Below are 21,215 nucleotides of genomic sequence, written 5' to 3'. Positions count from 1 at the left end.
TGCACTGGGCTGTTATCTCATAACAGTCCACACATGGAGTAGGTAGACTCTACTCTTGGACACCCTGTTCTGACATTGCGGGGCCTAATATGAGCCCGGATGGCCGTGGGAGGTGAGGAAACTGCTATGCAGTTTTTAGTACATCTTTATGGGCCGAGATTTTCCATCTATTGTATCACTTCAGTAATACAATATTCTTTTCTATCTCTGTTATTGTGCAATTTGAGTTTTAACGGTTTGTGCTGTGAATGATCCTACTTTTTGTGAGTGTTCTCTTGTATACACCAAATGTTGTATTCTCTTACATTCATATCCTGCATCCATTATTATAATTGCTATATATGAACCTTAGTTTACAACCATACATAATGTAATAATATCTAACAAATGAGTTTGTGTCCGAGTCCTAAATAAGTGAACATTGTCCTTCTCCTAAATGTACTCTACCTCTCCTATGATTTCTCATACCTATCCTTCACATGAATCATGTCAACCAGGTAAACCAATAACTTTAATATCCAAACCTTTTCTATCTTTGAACCACCACCTAAAGTTCCATCACAACTAAATCAACTCTAACTCACAGAAATCCCATATATTAACACATGATTTATACCAAGAGCAATGCTTGAAATCAATTGTGGAAAATCCCAAAATTGTGCGGAGACCCCCATTGCAAAAGTGAGGGACACTTGTGCTGAAGTGGCAATTAAGGGGGTTGGCCATGACAGGAGGGAATTTCCCTAGCCCCCCCATTCCTGACGCAGTGTGGGCTCGCCTGTGCTTGCTGGCGAGCCCATTCTGGCAGGGATGGGGGAATTCCCTACCTTCTCTTCACGGAAGAAACAACACCCCTAGTACCGAACCTCTGCTACACCAGGGAAGACATAACACACAGTGAGACCCTAGTACCGAACCTCTATTGCATCAAGGAAGGTATAACACACACTGAGATGCTAGTACCGAACCTATTGGGCACTGAGGCCGGGAACAGTAGACCAGCCCATTTGAATTGGGCGAATAATTATGGGGCTTATATTTTAGGAGGTACTAGTGCCACTTGGCATGACATATGACCCTACTCACATGGAACCATTGTCCCCTCCATCCTTCTGTAACGCGTTCATGCCGGACCAATAGCCTCGTTCTTTTCTCCACCACTAAGGTGAGCAGATCGGGGCTGGGCAAACACACAGATATGGCCTAGCAACAACAAGGTGTATTTTCTGATTCGTTCTTCACTTTGGTATTTTGTTTTGCCGTAATTCTGCCATTTGCTCTAAATTTACATCTTTTGCATAGTAGCATTTAACCCTAGCTCTGCAACTTGACCTAGTGTCTGCATCTTGCCCCAATTCTGCTTTTGACACGTTGTCTTAGGTCTGCATCTTGCCCTAATTCTGCGTTTTGACACCTAGCTCTGCAGCTCACCTAATCCTGCGTCTCGACCTTGCTCTTCAGCTTGACCTCACCCCGCACCCTGACGTAATCCTGCATTGCCTCAAGCCTGCATCATGAACCTCTACCATTAACCTCAAAATGGATACTGCCAACGAGGTCTTCTGGACTCTTGCAGACAAGGCAGACAAGAAGTTTTCTCGCCTTAGGGACCTTCCCCCTTACGGTTGCAACAAATGGGACTCCTACTTCAACAAAGCTTTCCAGGTCTACACAAAGCTGTGGAAGTTTCAGCAGGAGAACCGGCAAGCTCTCATGGATGCAGGCCTGAAGAGATGGGAGATTGGAGAGATCGCTTCGAGAATTGGACAGCTTTACTATAACTACTACATCCGCACCAGCGATGCTGCTTTCCTCTCTGAATCCTACATCTTCTATGAGGCCATCTTAAGCAGGGAGTATTTCAAAGATACAGGCAAGGATAATGCCCTTGCCAACAAGCACCTCCGCTTCTATGCCCGATTCATCGTGGTTTCATTGCTCTTGAACCGAAGAGAAAAAACCCTCCAGCTAACTCGGCAGCTCCGTGCACTTGTCGACGAGTATCGTCACACTTTCCAGGTTTATTTCTTCCCTTTGTATTCCATGTATTTAATCACAAGTAGATATTGATATTTGCACCTTTTGAAGTCCTTTTAAGGACATACATACATACAACATATACGTGTGTGTGTAAGCTCAAGGAATTCAAAGGTAATATGCAGTAAATTGCCATCTATGCCATTTTTTGATTCTTTTGGGAGTGGTTCTTCATGGAATAACATAATAAGCGTCCACCTCACATCCAGCATAATAACGTAATAAGTGTTCTTCATGGAATAACATAATAAGTATCCACCTCACATCCAGCATGAGAAGTTTTTTATGCATCATTTTTGTCAAATGTAGGTGCAAATTAAGTCATGACATGTTCAAATAAATCCCATTACTTCATACATCACCAAGGAAAACATCCATCAAATTCACGATCTATTAAGTAAGCCATGCCATAATAGAATCCCAAACTTAGCACTTAAGACTTTTTAACCAGCAGCATATGTTAATCGTACCATCTAGCCCATAACTGTACTATGTGTGGCAATGAGAAAAAGCCACTGAAGTGATTGGTACTGAGAACTCACACCGAAGATCTTTTGAGTTCTAAATACTTTAGCTATAGCCACCCTCGGCTGAATTTTTAAATAGTTCCATGAACATGCGTGGTGTATGGCAGCGAGGAGCAAGGAACCAGCAGCACATTAGAAAGACAATCCCATTGCATGAGCAAGGATTGGGCTCATTAATGGGCATTGCCAAGAGAGTGGAGACTGTTACATGCACACTTATGTGGAAGTGTTGATGATGAATAGGTGTGTGTCAACCTTAGTTGGAAAGAGAACTTAATGAAGAGAGAGGAGAGGAGGAGATGGATAATAAGATATATATATATACACACATATACATATACATATACATATACATATATATATATACATATATATATATATATATATATAATACATATACATATACATATACATATATATGTATATGTATTATATATATATATATAATACATATACATATATATGTATATGTATATATATAATACATATACATATATATGTATATGTATATGTATATGTATTATATATAATACATATACATATACATGTATATGTATATAATACATATACATATATATGTATATGTATATGTATTATATATAATACATATACATATATATGTATATATATATAATACATATACATATATATGTATATGTATATGTATATGTATTATATATAATACATATACATATATATGTATATGTATATGTATTATGTATTATATATAATACATATACATATATAATGTATATGTATTATATATATATATATATATGTATATGTATATGTATATATATATGTATATGTATACATATATATGTATATGTATACATATACATATATATACCTGGTCGTATTTGCCGGGGTGGTCTTGGCCCTGAAAAAATCTGTCATGGCTCGTTGGCAGGGTGGGTCTTGGCTCGTAGGAGAGCCTCTCGATGGTGTCTGAGCTCCAATAAGAAAAGCCCCAAACACCTTTGATCCTTAAACTCCATCACATGTCATAATGGTCCAAAACCCTTTCGGAAGAGAGACCAATATCTCCCTCGTATCTCATAGTACACAGTACATCAGCATATGTAGTGCTCTTTTGATTCCACTTCCTGGTGACATAGCTGACAAATGCGGTCTTCTGGCTTCATCCCCTCTCGTATTTGGCAGTCTCTACCCTCAGCTGATGTGATGAAGTCCGGATCTATCCAATGGCACTGCGAATGCCATGTGAGAGATGGGTGTCCATGTATGTAGACCGTATCACAAAGCCATCTGGGGAGAGATGTAGAAAATGGTCCCGATAGTGGGCCATCTTCGTGCCTAGTGGTAGGGGGGGTTGGACCATGTCCTTTCTGCATCTAGCCTCACGATGTCCATCCTGATCACGCTATTATGCTCAGAGTGACTAAGGTCCAAGAAGGGGCAGTCTAGGCTGTAATCAAATGGAGGGAGTGCATCAATCATCATGCCATGTAATCTCAGCTAGGTACACATCTGGGCGTACCAACATCGTGTATCGCCGTCTGCTGCTAACTGCTTGGAAGAGATAAGTGCTAGGTGTGGGTATCTCTATCTGGGGAGCTCCCATACCCTCTGCAAAATTGTCACTGACTGGAATAGGGCTTCGGTAACCATTGGTGCGGCTCCTATCTCTGCTCTGACAATCTCATGAGGTACTGATGGTTTGCTCCAAATCATGCGTGCGATCATGGTCACCAGTGGTTTCTCTAGTACCTGCCATCCATCATAGAAATCTCTCTCTAGTCCAACTTGGTCGACAAGCGGCTTCCTTCTTGTGTGGTAGAGGCTGGGTCCCCAGTATGCGATCATAGTCACCAGTGGTTTCTCTAGTACTTGCCATCCGTCATAGAAATCTCTCTCTAGTCCGACTTGGTCGACAAGCGGCTTCCTCCTCGTGTGGTAGAGGCTGGGTCCCCATATGGGTGAGCCATATAAGAGTGTAGGTGTGACCAATGTGTCAAACAACCAGAGTTTGGTGCGCGGCTCCTGAAACTGAATGTAGGCACATTGTCTCTCTAGTGCCCCTAGGGTTGCATATCCACGTGCCAATCTAGCCTCTGCTGCCTGCCTCATAGAGAACTGTGGGTCCGCTGATTGTGACTCCTAGGTACACATATGATCTGGTGTACTCCACTGATTCAACTCTAAATGTGAACTGATGGTCGGATCTAGTCACCTAGGCCTGTGTGGTATTGAAGACCATAATCTTAGTCTTCCCAAGGTTCACTGTGAGGTCCCTATCTGCACAAAACGACTGCAAAGCATCCAAATGCTGTTGCAAACCCTCAGGGGAGTCTGCAATAAGTACAATGTCATCGGCATATAGCAGTATGGGTATCCAAACCCCTGCCAAATTGGCCCCCTGCCCCCCCATCCTGTCAATGTAGTCGGATATCTCATCAATGTAAAGTCCAAAAGGGTGGGTGACAGTGGGCATCCTTGCATCACCCCAATGGTGCTAGTCACTGTATCCGACATGCCTCCTGGAGTCCGTACTCTGCCTATCACCACCTCATATAATGCATAAATGCCCCACTGCATCACCTCGGGAACACCAATGTCATGCAATCTCCTCATGAGTCTGGCACGTGGCACCATGTCAAAGGCTTTGCAGAAATCCACAAAGCAGCAATATATCCTCTTCCCCCCGTGCTCGTCCCTCCTCAATGAGAGCCCTGAGGGTAAATATGTGATCTAAAGTCGTGAAACCTCGTCTGAAACTTGCCTGCCCAGGTGCTCTAAGTCAATGTGTCTTAGCCCATCTACTCAGATCTCGATCCAAAATAGATCCGAATATCTTGGCCAAGCAATGGCCAATCATGATGGTCCTGTAGTTCCCTGGTATCATGGGGTCACCACTCTTAAATCGAGGTACAATAGTATGTGCTGACCAACTGTATGGGAAACCTTCGCAAATGGCCCTGTTAAACATGTGCACTAGTAGTGGTGCCAATACATCTTTGGCATGTGAAAAATGTTCTGCCACCAGACCATCCTGGTCTTGGGCTCTTCCATCACATAGTTTGTCAATAGCATCCAAAACCATCCGAATGGTGACAAAATTAATATGATCCGGCGAGTCGCTGATGGATGAGGGATGGGGGGCTGCCTTGGTACTTCATATAAAGTTCTTGCATATTCATGCCATGCCTCAGGTGCTGTGATAGGTGTGGGTGGTTGTCGCTCATGGAACATCTTCCACGCCCTCTTGTTGTCTTGCCCCAAAAATAGTTGGTATATCTCCATCTCAAGCTTGGCCAGGTAATCCCGCTTCTTCCACACAAGGCGTTTGAAGAGCGTTCTAGCCTGTCTAAGTGTGTGGATGCCGAGGGTGATCTCCCGTTGCAAGCGGTCACGAGTCTCGTGACATTCATCATCGTACCAACCATTCTGTGGGGCCGTATGGCGAGGAGGGGTAGAAAGAAGGGGGGTATACGGGAAAGCATATGCTGTTGAGCCATGTAATACATCTGCCAACTCTTTCGTAAGCTCATCAAGTGGACTGCTCAGGTCCAGAGCGAATAGACCATCATATACTGCACTGCCATATACCCTAGAGATCTTCGGAGTAAAGTTATATCTTGGGTATTTGGTATGACTAGAGGGTGGTGTGCCTCCAACATATCCACAAGTCACAGAAAATGTCAAATATGCATGGGCTGCTACTATCCCAATGGGTCTGCCCGAAATGGAGAGATCTTGTATATCATGTATCAAGGTAGGTGAGCCCATCAGGTAATCCACTGTACTAGCTCCTCCCTTTTTTTTCCAGCATGTGAGAGCATCTGAACTTGGCCAATAGGATAGACCATTATAGATGACTAGTCCATGCGCACTCCCCAAAGCTAGGAATTGTCTCCCATATTCTGTCACCTCTCCTGTGTCCTGGGCAAATTTCTGCATTCCTATCTCATCCGCTGCTAGCTCGCGGTACATGGGCTCATCCGTAGCATAGAGAGCTGATTGTTCCTGGTTTGTACGTGCATTAAAAGTATCCCGTTAGTAGTACATCTCCCAAGCTCGCAAATCTCATGATGTCCTCGTACAACAGCATATATGGTGATTCTCCTAGCGTAGCATATCTGGAATGTGCCGGTGGGAAGTAGCATACTGCAATGTAAATGTCCCGAGGTCTATTTGTGCTCACTTTGATCCACATGTAGCGTGCGTATGCACCTCTATGCATCACATGCATAGTCACAAGGGACGGGGGATGGGGACGGGGGACGACCATAAGTAGGGAACGGGGACGGGGGAGGGAACGGCACTCAAAAAATACTCTCTCTAAATTTCTGCCGCCGGGGGGATCCAAGGGGGGCCGGCGGCAGCCATTTAGGCCCCCCTTGGCGGGGGAGTTCGGGGGCAGCACCCCTGAAGCTTGAAACGAACTCAAAATCGTCTCTCTTACTGTCTGCCGTCCCTGTCGCTCGCCGTCCCCTGTGAGAGAAACGTCCCGTGGGGGACGTCCGTCCGTCCCCGTCCGTCGCCGTCCCGATTCGCCGTCCCGGCGTTCCAAGCCTCCGTCCCCTCCGTCCCCTGTGACTATGATCACATGTACCGCCTCCCGTAAGTCCTCCCTTAATAGTACTGCTACCCCCCCCACTTCCTCTAGTCCCCCTTGCTATGCGTGGTTGGGGTCGACATACTGATTCCCATCTATACCCAGGAACCTCCGGTAATTTACTCCCTGCACATTGGTGTGTCTCTGTATACATGGCAATATCCCGGCCTTTGAAAGTGTCCTCGAAGTACCCTGCATCTACCCGTAGGTCTCCACTGCAGTTCCACACTGATAACTTCAAGGTCCCATAGGCCGCGCCCCGTCAGGATGACCGGCGCTCCTGATGAATACTTGCCCATCTTCTCTATATACAGCCCCCTTACGTGCTACGAACACTCGAGGCATGTCTTCCTTCCGGTGTGCTACCTGGGCCGGCGTAAGATCCTCATCTAGATAAATTCTCTCGCTTAAGCGCGGCCCTCTTGGCGAGAAAGGCCTTCTTCTTATCCATATCTGCAAATTTCAATATCAATGCTCGTGCTTTGGTGGCATCCTTTCCCACTCTCCAAGCCTCTGCTATAGGAATCTCTGTGGCTCCTTTCTTTGTACTCAGTGTCTTAGCATCTTCTTGATGAGGAGTACCTTTCTCTCCCCACCCTGTAACCCGTACATGTAGGGCTCTGGCTCGCCGTTTAGCCTCTTCTTCAAGGGTTGCATTCATCACCTCCACTTTATTGTCAGGCATTCCCTTGTGCTTTTTTACCACATCAATCCACTTAGCATTTTCTGCCACCTCTGCCTTGGTGCGCTGTGCAACCTCGGCAAAGGTTTTTATCTCCTTCTCCACTTGTATTTTTAGTTCTTTTATTTCCTCCTATATTTGAGGTGCTGCAGCCATGCCTTGTCCCTCATTTTGATGGTCTTACTTTTCCTTGCATGCATTTAGCTCTGCCCTTAATTCCAAGATCATGCTGTCTTTCTCTGCAATCATTGAATGCATTTCCTCTTGCAATTCTTTTCTGATTTCAGCCTGCATGAAAGTTTGTGCAACCTGCAGTTTCGCCCGTACTTGGGCTTTCATCTCGCCCTTCATCTTTGCATACATGTCTGCATACGTTTCAGCCAAACAGGCATGTGTTTATTGCTGCATTTCTTGCTTAACTTCCTCACGCAAGAGGCATATCTCTGTCCTGACCAATCTGTGTATCTCATCATACATTGCTTCATCGATTCTCTTGGATGTCTTCTCCAGTCGTTTTGACCCCGGGGAGAGTGTCCGTTCCCTACCTTTTCTCACATAAAACTTCTTAATAGAAGGGGACTTTACCGGTGTATAAAATGCAGCATCGGCGGCTCCTCCGAGTTCGGCGACAATCTCCTCTTCGTCCATGTTGTTCAGCGAGCTGTCCATGTTGGACTGAAGGGGTCCCCCTTCTAGTATTATTGATTATGGTCCTCAGTTGGTGGCCCCCATAAGTGGCCAGCTGCAAGTAGGGAGGCAAGTACATGCAACAAGAGGAGGCACAGGTTGGACAGCGAAGACAGAGAAGGGAAAGAGGGGGCAGTGAAGAGAGAGGAGGCGGCGTAGGTTCGAAGGGAAGGGAAGAGGGGGCGCAGGTTCGAAGCGAAGGCAGCGAAGAGAGAGGAGGAGGCGCAGGTTCGAAGTGAAGGGAAGAGGGGGCGCAGGTTCGAAGCGAAGGCAGCGAAGAGAGAGGAGGGGGCGCAGGTTCGAAGCGAAGGGAAGAGAGGGAGAGGAGGACACAGTATTGGGTCCCGAATACCCTCTGTAGGGCCGCCACCACGAATGTTGTATTTGCTTTTATTAGAATGATGCAAAATCTGAAAATAAAAGATTGATTGAACTTGTTTTGGCTGAGATAGATCTCTGCCCTTGACCTTCAAACCTTCACCCTTGTGTTAGCTTCTCCCTTGGCTGTCCTGGCCCTTGAGTAGCTGCAGCACCTTGTGAATTATGAGAGGACACCCCATAGGGAGGGTCCCAACTACCCACTCAAGGGCCCCCACTGACTTGCGTTGTGTTTTCTTACATTGTTGAATTATGCGAAGTAGAAAAGTTGACCACTGTTTTGCTGATTTACTGAAGTGCCTGAACCTTGTTAGGGCTGTGTTTGACTGTAGCAGGCTGATTGGCGGTGAGCTTGCACACTGGGCTACTAAATCTTGCGTTGGGAGGATGCTTGTGGAGTTTTGGTGCTGAAGACGGTCTTTGGCCAGCTCTTGCAGGTGTGGGTACTTCTCTTGGCTGATACTTGCATTTAGCTTCGATCTCTCCAGATGCCCCAAGCTTTTCCCTAGGTGACCAAAAAATACAGGATGCATGCTCAGTGGGCCGACAGTCCACGACTTGTAAAAGTTGTGGATAAATTTTTATATCAATGCCTTAATTGCCATGTTTTTCTACATAGGGCTGGGTGGCCAGCTTCTTGCCTTCCTTGGGTGTCTGTAGGTGTGCACACAACTGTCGCAAAGCTGTCCAGACTTGCCGATGTTTAGTTCAGTTTTGCTTGGTTAGTCAAAACTCTATGTGCTGGTATGGCTGCCCGGACATTGGGTATTCAACTCTATACCTAGTGTAATTCTTTCAGACATGGACTTGGCTATGTCCGACACTTGGTTCTTGGCCTTATACGTGTCTTGGACATTTGTACAATGAACAATTCGAGTGGGTTGCATAAGTATGCAGGACAACACACGACACTTGACACCTTGTATGTCCTAGACCTAGATGGGCGTTGGTGATTTGTCCTTGGACACAGGCTCACATGCATAGTGCTCATCCAAAAGGTGATCAATGGGGTGCTGTTGCTTAGTTTTTGTCCATGTGGCACACTAATACATCGGGTGCACGTGATGTCCCCTCTTGGTTAACTTGTTGATGGGGATGGCGTTATTTCCGGGTTGATTGCCAACCATGTTGGATCTTTATGGTAAAATTTTCCGTCATGACTTGGAGGATTTGCTGCTTCGTGATGATCGAAAATTGCTGCCTTCTTTAACTGAGACGTGTCTTCATTTGAATGAGTTGTAACAATCTTGTTAACTTTGGTGTTTATCGATAGACGATAGATTTGGTTACATTTGGTAGATGACGAAGCTGTCTAGGAGTATCCAAAATTTGGATATCCCTATGTCGCTTGTGTCTTGTGGTCTGCTTGGTAGATCTACTTTGTGCTCTTTTCCTCCTCCTCCTTGTTTTACAGACTCCAAAATATAATAAAAACACTCATTCACATGGTTAGTTACATGCAAATAAGAACTAGCAGCGAAAACCTTTCTATCAAGAGTACTAACTTGTGGGATACCAGTTTTGCCAGTGACCATTTGGCCACCCAATTGGTCCACCCTTGCTTTCTCATTATGTATAAACATTGGACTGGCATCCATGGTTGTTATGCAGGGGATTGATGCCAGTCATATGATACTATGGATTTGGCTTTCCGTTGGGACTTGTGCTTGTGTGTACATGCCCGGAAATGCGTGGAGGATTGATTTTCCATTGGGTTTGGTACCTCGTGTACTTGCTTGGAACACGTCTATTTTGGTATGGTCTCATGAACGGGGATTGTCCATACCAAAGTTGCATTTCAAAGCATCTTTATGTGCTTGTCTGTAAATTGAATTTGCATGCTGTTTTTATGCTTGCTTGATCAATGTGTAGTTCTGGGTAAGGGGATGCCCGTCCTTGACCATGCGTGGGAAACTGTCTTCTGATACAGTTATGTGGCATGTGACAGGTGGTAAGTATTGGTCATAATTGAGCATTAGGATCTAGTATTAATTTATAAGTGAGTGTGTATACACTTTATTAAGTTTTGGGCGACCAAAACTCACTTATAAATTATGATCAGCCATGTGTTCGCACACATTGATGTCTCAAGGTGAACAAAGCTCAATGTCCACCGTCTTGATCTTATCCCTTTTGTTCAAAGAGAGCAACTAGCCATGTGTCAATTCTAGCTCGGACTCCAAGTCACTTTCTGAAACGGGAGGCGGACGCGTGTATTGGAATCGTATAAATGTGAATAAGATTCTGAGCACTTAACACTTGAGCATTACAACCACAAAGCTGAAAATGACAGTACACCACATAAAGGGGCCGATGATAGGCTGACACCCCCCCCTTTAGGTTATATTACCAAAAGAGTCTGCAAAGTACAAGATTACGGGTGCCTGGGGATTCACCACCAGCCTGCACCTGATTCTTCCAAATACATTATGAATGAATACATTTCAAACAAGAGAATCTGTAGGTACATCCGCCCTACACACAGGTACATCCGCCTTGCACAAGCCTCTTCACAGGTACATCCGCCCTGCACAAGAGTATCACAATCCTCACAGGTACTCCGCCCTGCACAAGATGTAAATGGATCTTTAGGCCCTGTTTCCACGCGTGAAACTGATCCAGAAACCTGTGTTCTTCGCGAGCAAGTGTCCCCAATGCTTGCCCTAAGCACTTGCTATACCAGGAATCCTTGAGACACATCCATGTTCACATATTCCATTGCTGTCCGGCCTGTTTTGTGCAATAACCAGTCCAAAACAACAACTTTCTATCGCAAGAAATCCACCTCTAAAGGGTCCTACAGCCCTGTGGAGGTCCCTAGAGCTGTCCTGTATTGTCCAAGTTGACTTTGGACACCTGTAACCAGCCCAAAACTCGCAATAACCAGAAATTGCAGGTCTGAAATTTACCAACCAGCCCTTTAGAAGAGTGTGGGGATCGTTGTCCAAGCTTGTGTGAGTCCGGGAAGCAAGCAACCAGCCCTGTAGCAACTCCCAAAGCTCCAACCAGCTCTCCAATATGTAGAATAATGAATAAAATAGCCCAAAAGGGCCTCTTGAGGGAGGCGCCTTTTTCCAGTGCCACCTAAGGGGCCTGGTGGGTACACATACTGGCTGACATGTGTCCCCATAAGGTGTCCAGGTAGGTGTCCAGTCCATAGTGCTCCATTTGTCCTGTTTGTATAAGTTTAGGTCCAACCAAATGGGAAATGGTCATAAGCTGTCCGGACTTCATTAATTTTGGTCCAACCAAATGCGAACGCATTATAAGTTGTCCGGCCACTTATTAATGAGTGTGGACCTGCAAACCAATAAACCTTAGTAAATGAAGTAAGCTGTAAATTGAGTGTGGACGCACTTACCACCTGCAAAACCCATAAGCCCACAGTTTTAGGCCCAAACAGGAGTGCACACACGTGTCCACAAGGTGCCCGGGCATCCCCGGTCCCTCGGACTTCACAAGCCAAAATAACAAGCATTGTCCAGGCAGCAAGACAATGTCACACAAAGTAAAATAAAGTTATGGCATGCATCATTTATGCATTGTGCACATGTAAACTTGGAGAACCACCTATCATCATTCTTGTACTTGAAAATATTCCGCCTGCCATCATAACACACCATGTGTGCATGGCCGGAATCCACACGAGCACCGCCCGAAAGTCCACAAATGTCCTGCCATGTCCTTGGACTCATATGCTTCCACTCATATGATCCATACACATGCCCAGGTATAATACATACATGCATCCGCATGTTTCTAGGCCTGACACGCATCTGCATGTCCCTAGAATATAGGGGTTTGTGACATCCCCCCGGCTTCTAATCAGTTGACCGCAACTGAAAAGCCTCCAGATAGGCCTTCAAAAGATCTAGGTAATCCTCGAAGTAGGCCTCATCCATCCATTTCGCATCCAAAGCTGAATAATTCTTGAACTTCACAAGGTACCTACGAACAAGTTTGCCTCCCGCAAGCTTTCGTTCCTTGTGAAAAACAATCTGTTCAGGTTGAAGAATCTCTTCCAGCTCATCCACCTCGGGTGGGTCTTCCAAAACCGGCTCAAACGGTGTCGGTCCCACATAAGGCCTCAATAGGCTCACATGAAAAGCATTATGCATGTTCCAATGATCTGGGAGTACAAGCCGAAATGCAACATCATTGATCTTCTCCAAGATCTGAAAAGGTCCATAGTACCTGTTGGAAAGCTTAGGGTACTTTCCCTCTTTCCCTGGCCTCTTCCGAAGGCGTGCCTTTTCAAATTTCAGCAAGACCCAATCACCTTGTTTGAATTGTACATCCCTTCTATGCTTATCAGCTGCCTTTTTATTCTTGGTTTGAGACCTCTCTATGGCTGTTCGTACCTGTGCAAATGCAGTATCCAAGTCTCTGACATACTCATATGCTGTAAAAATCTCATTCTTTGTACGAAGGATGGGTGGTAGTACCACCTTGCCATAGATAATCCCAAAGGGCGCCTTGCCGGTAGAAGTATGTACTGTGTTGTTGTAGGCAAACTCCACAAGTGGTAAATATTTCGTATGTCTTGTATAGTTTTCCGCGAATTAGCATTAAAAGGTTCTTTAATAGGCATAAACAAGTCGTGTTGGCAGCTGGTCGGCTTTACAAGTCCCGAGGGGTCTTCCTCAATCACTAATTACTATTTTGCTTAAAATATTACGGAGGTTGGTTCACACTTTATGGCATCGCAGAAAAGGCTTTAGATTATTTCAACGGGTGGCCTTTACTAGGGTCACCCCCCTTAAATGAGAGGCGGGAAAAACGTTCTGCTGGCTGGGTAACATAATGGCAATGTATTGGACTGCAAATCCTGGAATGACGGTTCAACCCCGTCCCTAGCCTATTCTTTTTCTTTCAAATTTCGGTTATAGAATGGCCGGTCTTTTTCACTTGCTTCTGATCAGGGACTACAGCCTGTGCCTGCTTTTTGTAAGCCCGTTCCTGTTGGTCGAATGCCCGGTCTCGGCAGCTCTGCGATTTGGCTTGATCGCTCTGCAAGTGATTGCGCTTGAGTCGTGGTTCCGGGGGAATCTTTCTCCGCCAGGTCGAATGAAGGCTTGGTATTTTCTAGTGATTGAATCAGATCGTTGCCTCCTCCATTCGTCGAAGTGGCTGAAACCCGTCGACTGGCTGAAGCGGTCGACTGGCTGAAGCGGTCGAGTTTTCCGCCATGGACTTCTCCCTCTCTTGCATCAAGGTCAACCGCTTTCAAGATTGTCGATCTCTCGCTCTTGCTTAATGGTCAACCGCTTTCACCGGCAAGAGGTTACGCGGCTGCATCTATTGATGAGTGCAAGCTCGGATTCTGGAAATGGACCTAAAGGCAAGCGTAGCGAAAGGCTTCCCCGAAGGAAGCCTGAGCGAAGCGATCACCTTTCAATTATCCGATCACCTTTCACCTCCAAGTTTGCTCTTCGAATCGCCCAAGAGCGGGTCGTTTGCAGGGACCGACGAGCGTAGCGAAAGGCTATTGGAGGGAGTCCAAAGAAAGTTGGAAGAGCTTGCCGACCCGCATTCGCGGGCTTCTACCGGGCGTGGTAAACGACGAAATGCTTCGGGGAGCTGAAAATAGGCATAGATCCGGAAATTCCCGAATAGGTTAACCTTCTGAACTGCCTGCTGAATTCATGGGCAGACAAGAGACAACCCGGCGAACTGAAACATCTTAGTAGCCAAAGAAAGAAAAAGCAAAAGCGATTCCCCCGGCGAGTGAAATGGGAATAGCCTAAACCGTGAAAACGGGGTTGTGGGAGAGCGATGAAGGCTTTGTTTTGCTAGGCGAAGCAGTTGAGTACTGCACCCCAGATGGTGAGAGTCCAGTAGCCGGAAGTACGGCTGGCTTACGCTCCAACCCGAGTAGCATGGGGCACGCGAAATCCCGTGTGAATCAGCAAGGACCACCTTGCAAGGCTAAATACTCCTGAGTGACCGATAGCGAAGCAGTACCGTGAGGGAAAGGTGAAAAGAACCCCCATCGGGGAGTGAAATAGAACATGAAACCTTTTTTACAGAATAAGAAGAAAATAAAAAAGTACTTCTCAATCGAATAAGGAGCTCGAATCATTAAGAAATATTGATCCGAGCATTCGCTCGTATTCTGAAAGATGTGTCGTACTAGAGGTGCCGGTCAAGCGCAATCAACAACCCGTATCCTTGGGGAGCAGAGAACAGGGTGAGGCGGCCAGAGGAGCGGAATGAAGTTTCGAAATAATGAGGTAGCCTTGAGGAGGCTCCCGAGAAAGCGACTTCTCTCTAGCGCCGATACGATCGAAGTGGTGAACCGAGAAAAGATTCGTGAACTATTACTGCTGCCAACGACACACCCTTATGACATAGTTTCGACAGTGTGATGGGATGGGACCGTGTCTTGGATAAAGTCTAAACTCTAGAAAAAGAAGAAAGGGCTATGGGCACGTATAAACAATAGCTCCCTTGTGTTTGCCCATATGATACGTGCTGCACATGGAACGAGGACGGGGGCGTAGTTCAATCGGTAGAACGCATGTTTTGCAAGTATGAAGTTATCGGTTCAAGTCCGATCGTCTCCATTCGTATACAGATTGGCACATTAGATAGAAATCCAAAAGCGCCACCAGCAGACGGGCGACACACGTGCTACAATGGCCGGGACAAAGAGCTGCGACCCCGTGAGGGCAAGCTAACCTCTTTTACGCAGATTATGGCCGGAAGATACTGCCGGGGGTACGCGGCTTGTTGCCTGCCTAACGGCGTTTGCCACACCCATAATACGGAATTCATTGAAACCAGACACACACGGCACGAATGCGAGAATTTCGATATCAGGACCAGCGAGCGTGCACTACCTCCCGACCTAACTTTTCTTTTCACTCCCGCCGGGCACGAGTCCAGAAATGCGGTTAGCCCTTTTGCTTGCCTGCCAGCCAAGAAACTGCCATGAATATCGAGAACAGACAGAGAAGAGCAACAGAATATAAGTACGATTTACGCGCGAATTGATTTTATTTGCTATTTCAATTTTTAGCGTTTCGAGTTCGGAATGAATATCAATATATAATGAGGAAATATTAGTAGCTGTTCGTCTAGTGGGTTTCGTTTCCCTTAGTTAAAACACCCTAAGTGACATTTTCAGAGCGACTTTTAGGGCAAAAAGCGAAGCTATTCAAACAGATTCATAGCATTTTCCCAGTTCCTAGGAAGCTCTGTGGTCTGAGTCCGAGGAATAGCATGAATTACTATTACTCAGTCTGCGTTTAAGTACGCAAATGATTGCGGAATCCTTTTTCAATGGGATAGTGGAGCGTCGCGCATTGTCGTACGAATAAACAGTATAAGCTCCGTTGTGCTAAGAAATGGAACTTTAGTCGAAAGCACCGTTAGCCATTTGAGAGCATTCCCGTCTCTGAGAATAAGACGAGACAGTGAGTCGTTCCCGCTTTCCAGTCAGTGACGAATTTGGCGGCTTTTCCAGTGGAACGAAACATCAGTCCACACTGATCTAACCAAGCATGGTTTTCTTAGAAGGGGGGAAGGGGGGATTCCAGGAGTTGGCTGACACTTCCAAAGGAAGGAAAGGAGGGGAGGAAAGCCGTGGGGAAAACTGCAGCGAAAAGAGCTCGGGTCCGCCCTATGCATGTAATAATGCTGCCCATGAAACCAAACTGGAGTAGCGAAATTGCGGATCAAAAAGAGCTCTCCGCGGCTGCTGAGACGGATGATAATCCTTTGGCCCTGCCTTTCCTTTCACGGTTGTCTCGCCGCTGGGTGTCCCTAAGAACCTAGCCATTCCACTCGTGGTAGGTGGTGAAATCTCTGTCTAAATCATCGAATAAAAGTCGAGTCGATTTTTTTCGGTTTCCGTGCATCGGGCCTAGGAATATGTCTATTTGCCAACAAAACGATTACACTTCAGTCATACCTTTCAGTGTTGCTCGAACTATGCTACCCATGATGGGTACTCCGTTATTAGCACATCCTGCTCCTCCGTATCCACATCAACTGGTCTAAAACCAGGTGTAGCTATTTGAAAGGTTTATGTCCTTAATCTTTCAAGGAGAAAAATTGGGAAATATGCGGTCGGTTTTTTCCCTTCCCGCTTTGCCCTCAACAAATCTATTGACTCCATTACCTGAGAGGGCTAACAGTGGGCTTATAGTTTAATTGGTTGAAACGTACCGCTCATAACGGTAATATTGTAGGTTCGAGCCCTACTAAGCCTATTTACTTGCCATACCCAACTTGCCAGTCTTTCGCTTTGCTGCGCCCAGCTCTGGTTCAACCCGCCCGTTCTCTGAGCTTTGCTTCTTTTCCCCGGTTACCACTGTATGGAGTATAGCCAAGCGGTAAGGCATCGGTTTTTGGTACCGACACGCAAAGGTTCGAATCCTTTTACTCCAGGATCCCAAGGCATTCAAAGCATTGCTCATTCATAGCCTTCTTGTCTGAGTCATTCTTCTCACCCGGAAAGCTTGGGAGGCATCGCTGCCTCGGCAACGCATGTCTCGGGGGAAACGTTGCCTTTACGGAACAGATACTTCTTGCATGCATTAAGCCATGCGAAGAAGGAATGGGTGCAACCAAGTGCTACCATGTGCAAGGACTAGGCGAAGCGATGGACCCCGCACAGTTAAACAAACGCAGTGAGATACGCAAAGATAGGATCTATTGAGCAAGATCCAAGATCGACTGAGCCACTAAGATCGTTTTTGTCTTTTTCCGGTAATGAATGGAAACACGTGTTTTTCCTCCGAGAAACTGTAATATCTCTTCCGTTTCCGGAGCTTCATGGGCGTTGCCCCGTTCCCCAACCGGATGCTTGGACGTGAGCTACACTCCGTAAGGGATGCCGCGAGCGTAGATGGTCTGTCTCGGAAGAGCCATCGATAACTTACTTTTCTCGGGCGTCCAGGGACGCTCAATGACAATCCCCAAGTTGTCACTGCCTTGCTCCCTCCCGCTATTACGATAACGAGTCCCTCGGTGCGGTCAGCACCGTCGATTGTCGGGCAACGAGGCTTACACTCATTCATTGTTCGTCCTGCGCCCCGGGCCTTTTGCTTTTGCAGCTTCGAAGGTAGCCGCCCTTCTATCAAGGCCTGGGAGTCAGCTGAACATCTCAGCTATTGGCGGGAAAGATCGACGATCTCTTTTTTTTTGTCCGCTTCTGGTTGAAGTTCGCGTTATTAGTAGCGTGGGCCGTTTTGCAGATAGTGCTTAGGGCTAACAGATCACACTGGGGAATAATTAACCAAAGCTCGTTCTGCTTTCTCTTATTCTTGTTCTGTTTATCGTTCTGAGGTCTGTTTTTAATATCTATGGGAGTTTGTGAGAGGTCCCTCGGGTGAAAGCTTACATGGGAATGAAAGGGATCCTCCTAGCGGCATCTCCAGTAAGAGATGAAGCTAGGAGGTGGGCTGCCTGGTCCCTTGGCCTTCACCGAACCCCGGACCCATTATGCTCAGATGCATACAAAGGCTTATGGTTCCTGGCGAACTTAACACCCGAGGCCAAACCTCGCCTCGAATGTAGGAGCTGCTATAAGTCGCTTTATATAGAGACCTTCTTTCAGGGATCAGAAGGCCCCCACGACTCAAGCAGTTGGATGGGGTGTTCCAAGACCTTTCCCATAGCGTCATACTACCCATACACGATTCCAAATCGGAATCTATCCCGTCGCTGTCGTCTCCGGCGGGTTAGGGAAGGTGGAGATCGGGCTCGGAAAAGATCCGGAACAGGGTCTCCTCTAATCAATCCCGAACAAGTGTCCCTAAGATCTCGAAGCTGTAATCTTACGTAATGTCGTGTGATCAATTCTTCGATAATCTCAGGATCGCCGCACATTGTTTCTAGTTCGGAGAGAGACACGATCGCCTCTCCCTTCTCCAAAATCGATAGATACTGCTCCCTCACCTCAGAGGCAAATTTTGCCATATACCCAGCCCTAACCATGGGAAGGTTTCAGAACTGAGCAAACCAAAGTTCCCAAGGCAGAGGTAAAACACCTGCTGGGGATGTTAGAACCAACCAGTGCCGTTTGAACTTTGAGGAGGAAGGTAGCCCTCTACCGAGAGAGCACCTCACGCGAAGCCCAGCTCCGCAAAGTCGAGCTAATTCCAAGAGGGTTACCTTTCGGAACTCGGAGAATCTGCGGAACAAGGGAACGATCTGAGAGGTCACCTTAGCACTGCTGACGAGAGAGAATGATACCGGGGAAACATCCCTCCCTTTCCAAGAGAATCGGGAGGCGGATTCCAAGCTAACGACCGAGATGACCTAACATGAAGTGGCCATTGATCCTCGGTCCCTCGTCCCCTGGACGGGAATGTCTCTACTTCTGGTCAAACCGGAGATGAGGGAAAAGAAAAATAGAAGAGGGCGGTAAATTGGAAACAGGAGGAATGGATGATGATGGAACGGTGATGTATCAGATAAGGTGGACCAGTGCTGATAGACAGCGGAGAGTAGAACCTGAACCCGACTCTATCGTTGGGTATTCGACCCCTGAACCTTTGGCCTAGGTACTCATCCAATGCATTCCGAAAGATACAGTAGGAATTGGACCTACCGAGCACCGTACAGAATCGTAAGAGGAAGACAACTAGGTGATTCGTCGAGCCCCAAACGGATCCCCGCCCTTGATGTTATAAGCCCACCTTCAGGGCTGGCCCGCCCCCACAACGTCAGGCTTTTCAACCAGTCGAGTTTCCATTGACTCGCATTCCGCTTGGGGAAGGGCAAGGCCCATACCTTGTCATAAACCCCCCCACCAATAGATAGGGACAAATGGAAATGACCGAACCACGTCCACGGAATGCCGGTACCGAGCAGCTGCTTCGAAGCCAAAGTGATGCGAAGGACTAAAATGACCTATATATTAACGAATACCGCGTATCATCGAGAGAATGGTCCCTGTAGTGACATAGAACCCATAAGACCCGGTGGCTAAGAAGAAAGTGAAACCATAAATACCGTCGGAAATGGTAAAAAGTGCTTCGTAATATTCCATTCCCTAAAACCCGGTGGGAACTGGAGCCAGCCGAACGATAGCTACTAAAGCGTGAACCGCTTGTTATTTTAAACCTGCGAGTATGGCATGATGAGCCCAAGTCACGGCAGCTCCAGAGAAAAGGAGAATAAGGGTATTTAGAAAAGGGATTCCCCAGGGATTTAAAACCTCAACTCCTTTGGGGGGCCGAATAGCTCCGATCTCTACCGCGGGTGCCAAGGAGGAATGAAAGAAAGCCCAAAAAAAGGCTGGAAGGGACATAACCTCCGAGACGATGGACAAGAGAAAACCGTAGCGAAGCCCTAATTATACCACTTTGGTGTGACGTCCTTCGTAAGTAGATTCACATGTAACATCGCGCCACCATACAAACATGGTGTATAGGATCAATCCTAGGCCCAAAGTGAGGAGTGTTCCATCTCCTGCGAATGAATGCACATACATAACAGCACCAATGGTGCTTGCTAAGGCTCCGAGTGACCCCAGGAGAGGCCATGGACTTGGATCCACTGAATGATAGGGATGCTCTTGGGAGACACTCGTGTTATTTATTTAATGAATCCACACGAAACGGTTTGTACATAAAAGAGTCTTGGCTACTATAATCAATAGAGAGATAAACCCTACTGCAAATACCATGAGTGCGCAGAAATCAAGCCCAAGACTCAGTTCCACAACCGAAGATACGAATGGATATTTCACTATATCCAGGCACATGGTATAGTGGCCATTAACGAGTTCCAGTTGGGGCAACAACAACTCGTCGATCTGTTGGCGAGTTGGATTCCTGGGGAATCCTTGTACGAAGGGTAAAATTCGGTCGATTCTCTCGAGGAAGTCGCTAAAGCAACCTCCGCACCTCGACCAATGGGTCATGGCGCTCGAAAGATCGGGTAGTGTATTCTGCGACAGATTGAGCAGTACCTCCGGGTACAGCTCTTCGTCGTTCTCTTGAAGAGTCGAGATGTCCTCGACCAATTCGTTCTGTAAGCGCTCTAAGCGCTTTATGACCAGGAAGAATTTCTTGTTCATGTCTTATCCAATCTGTGTCTTATCCTCGGTGCTTTATACCCAGGGCAGTCTCCAGCATTCATGGCAGTTCCTAGCCCGAGAAGTCGTCAAGTGTTTAGACCTGGAGACACAAGTCCCGGCTGACCTGACTATAAACTGCGGAAAGGGAAATTGAGTAAATAGATTGGGACTGAAGGTCCCGGCGGTTCCGGCCGGTCATGTGTCCCCGCGGAATTAAAGAGATGAAAGAACGGTGATCGCTCTGGATTCCGGGGAACAGTTTGTTGATCCAGATCTATTTACTCAATTTTT

At 46.6% G+C, this 21,215-nt stretch overlaps 1 protein-coding gene and 1 non-coding gene across 7 annotated transcripts in view; both read left to right on the top strand.

Annotated features, from left to right (window-relative positions):
• Window positions 1-1,067: 1,067 nt before the first annotated feature.
• The window catches only part of LOC147622177 (uncharacterized), a 157,326-nt gene continuing 137,178 nt past the window's right edge, over window positions 1,068-21,215 (top strand). The window contains exons 1-2 of one of the 6 annotated variants that reach the window (XM_086823285.1): window positions 1,068-1,217; window positions 1,462-2,019. In XM_086823285.1, the coding sequence (XP_086679411.1) occupies window positions 1,540-2,019 (480 nt within the window). In that variant the 5' untranslated portion in view covers window positions 1,068-1,217; window positions 1,462-1,539. Of the gene's footprint in view, window positions 2,020-21,215 lie in introns of all 6 variants that reach the window. The other 5 variants (XM_086823283.1, XM_086823286.1, XM_086823284.1 and 2 more) reach the window with 5 other exon arrangements.
• On the top strand, window positions 15,384-15,456 carry TRNAA-UGC (transfer RNA alanine (anticodon UGC)). The gene has a single exon. It is a non-coding gene; the product is annotated as a tRNA-Ala (tRNA).

Source organism: Cibotium barometz, chromosome 29, assembly GCF_041138505.1.
Source record: "Cibotium barometz isolate CiBa-2024 chromosome 29, ASM4113850v1, whole genome shotgun sequence".
Classification (NCBI taxonomy): domain Eukaryota; kingdom Viridiplantae; phylum Streptophyta; class Polypodiopsida; order Cyatheales; family Cibotiaceae; genus Cibotium; species Cibotium barometz.
The sequence above is the reverse complement of the archived record's forward strand: the minus strand, read 5'-3'. Positions and strand labels throughout refer to the sequence as shown.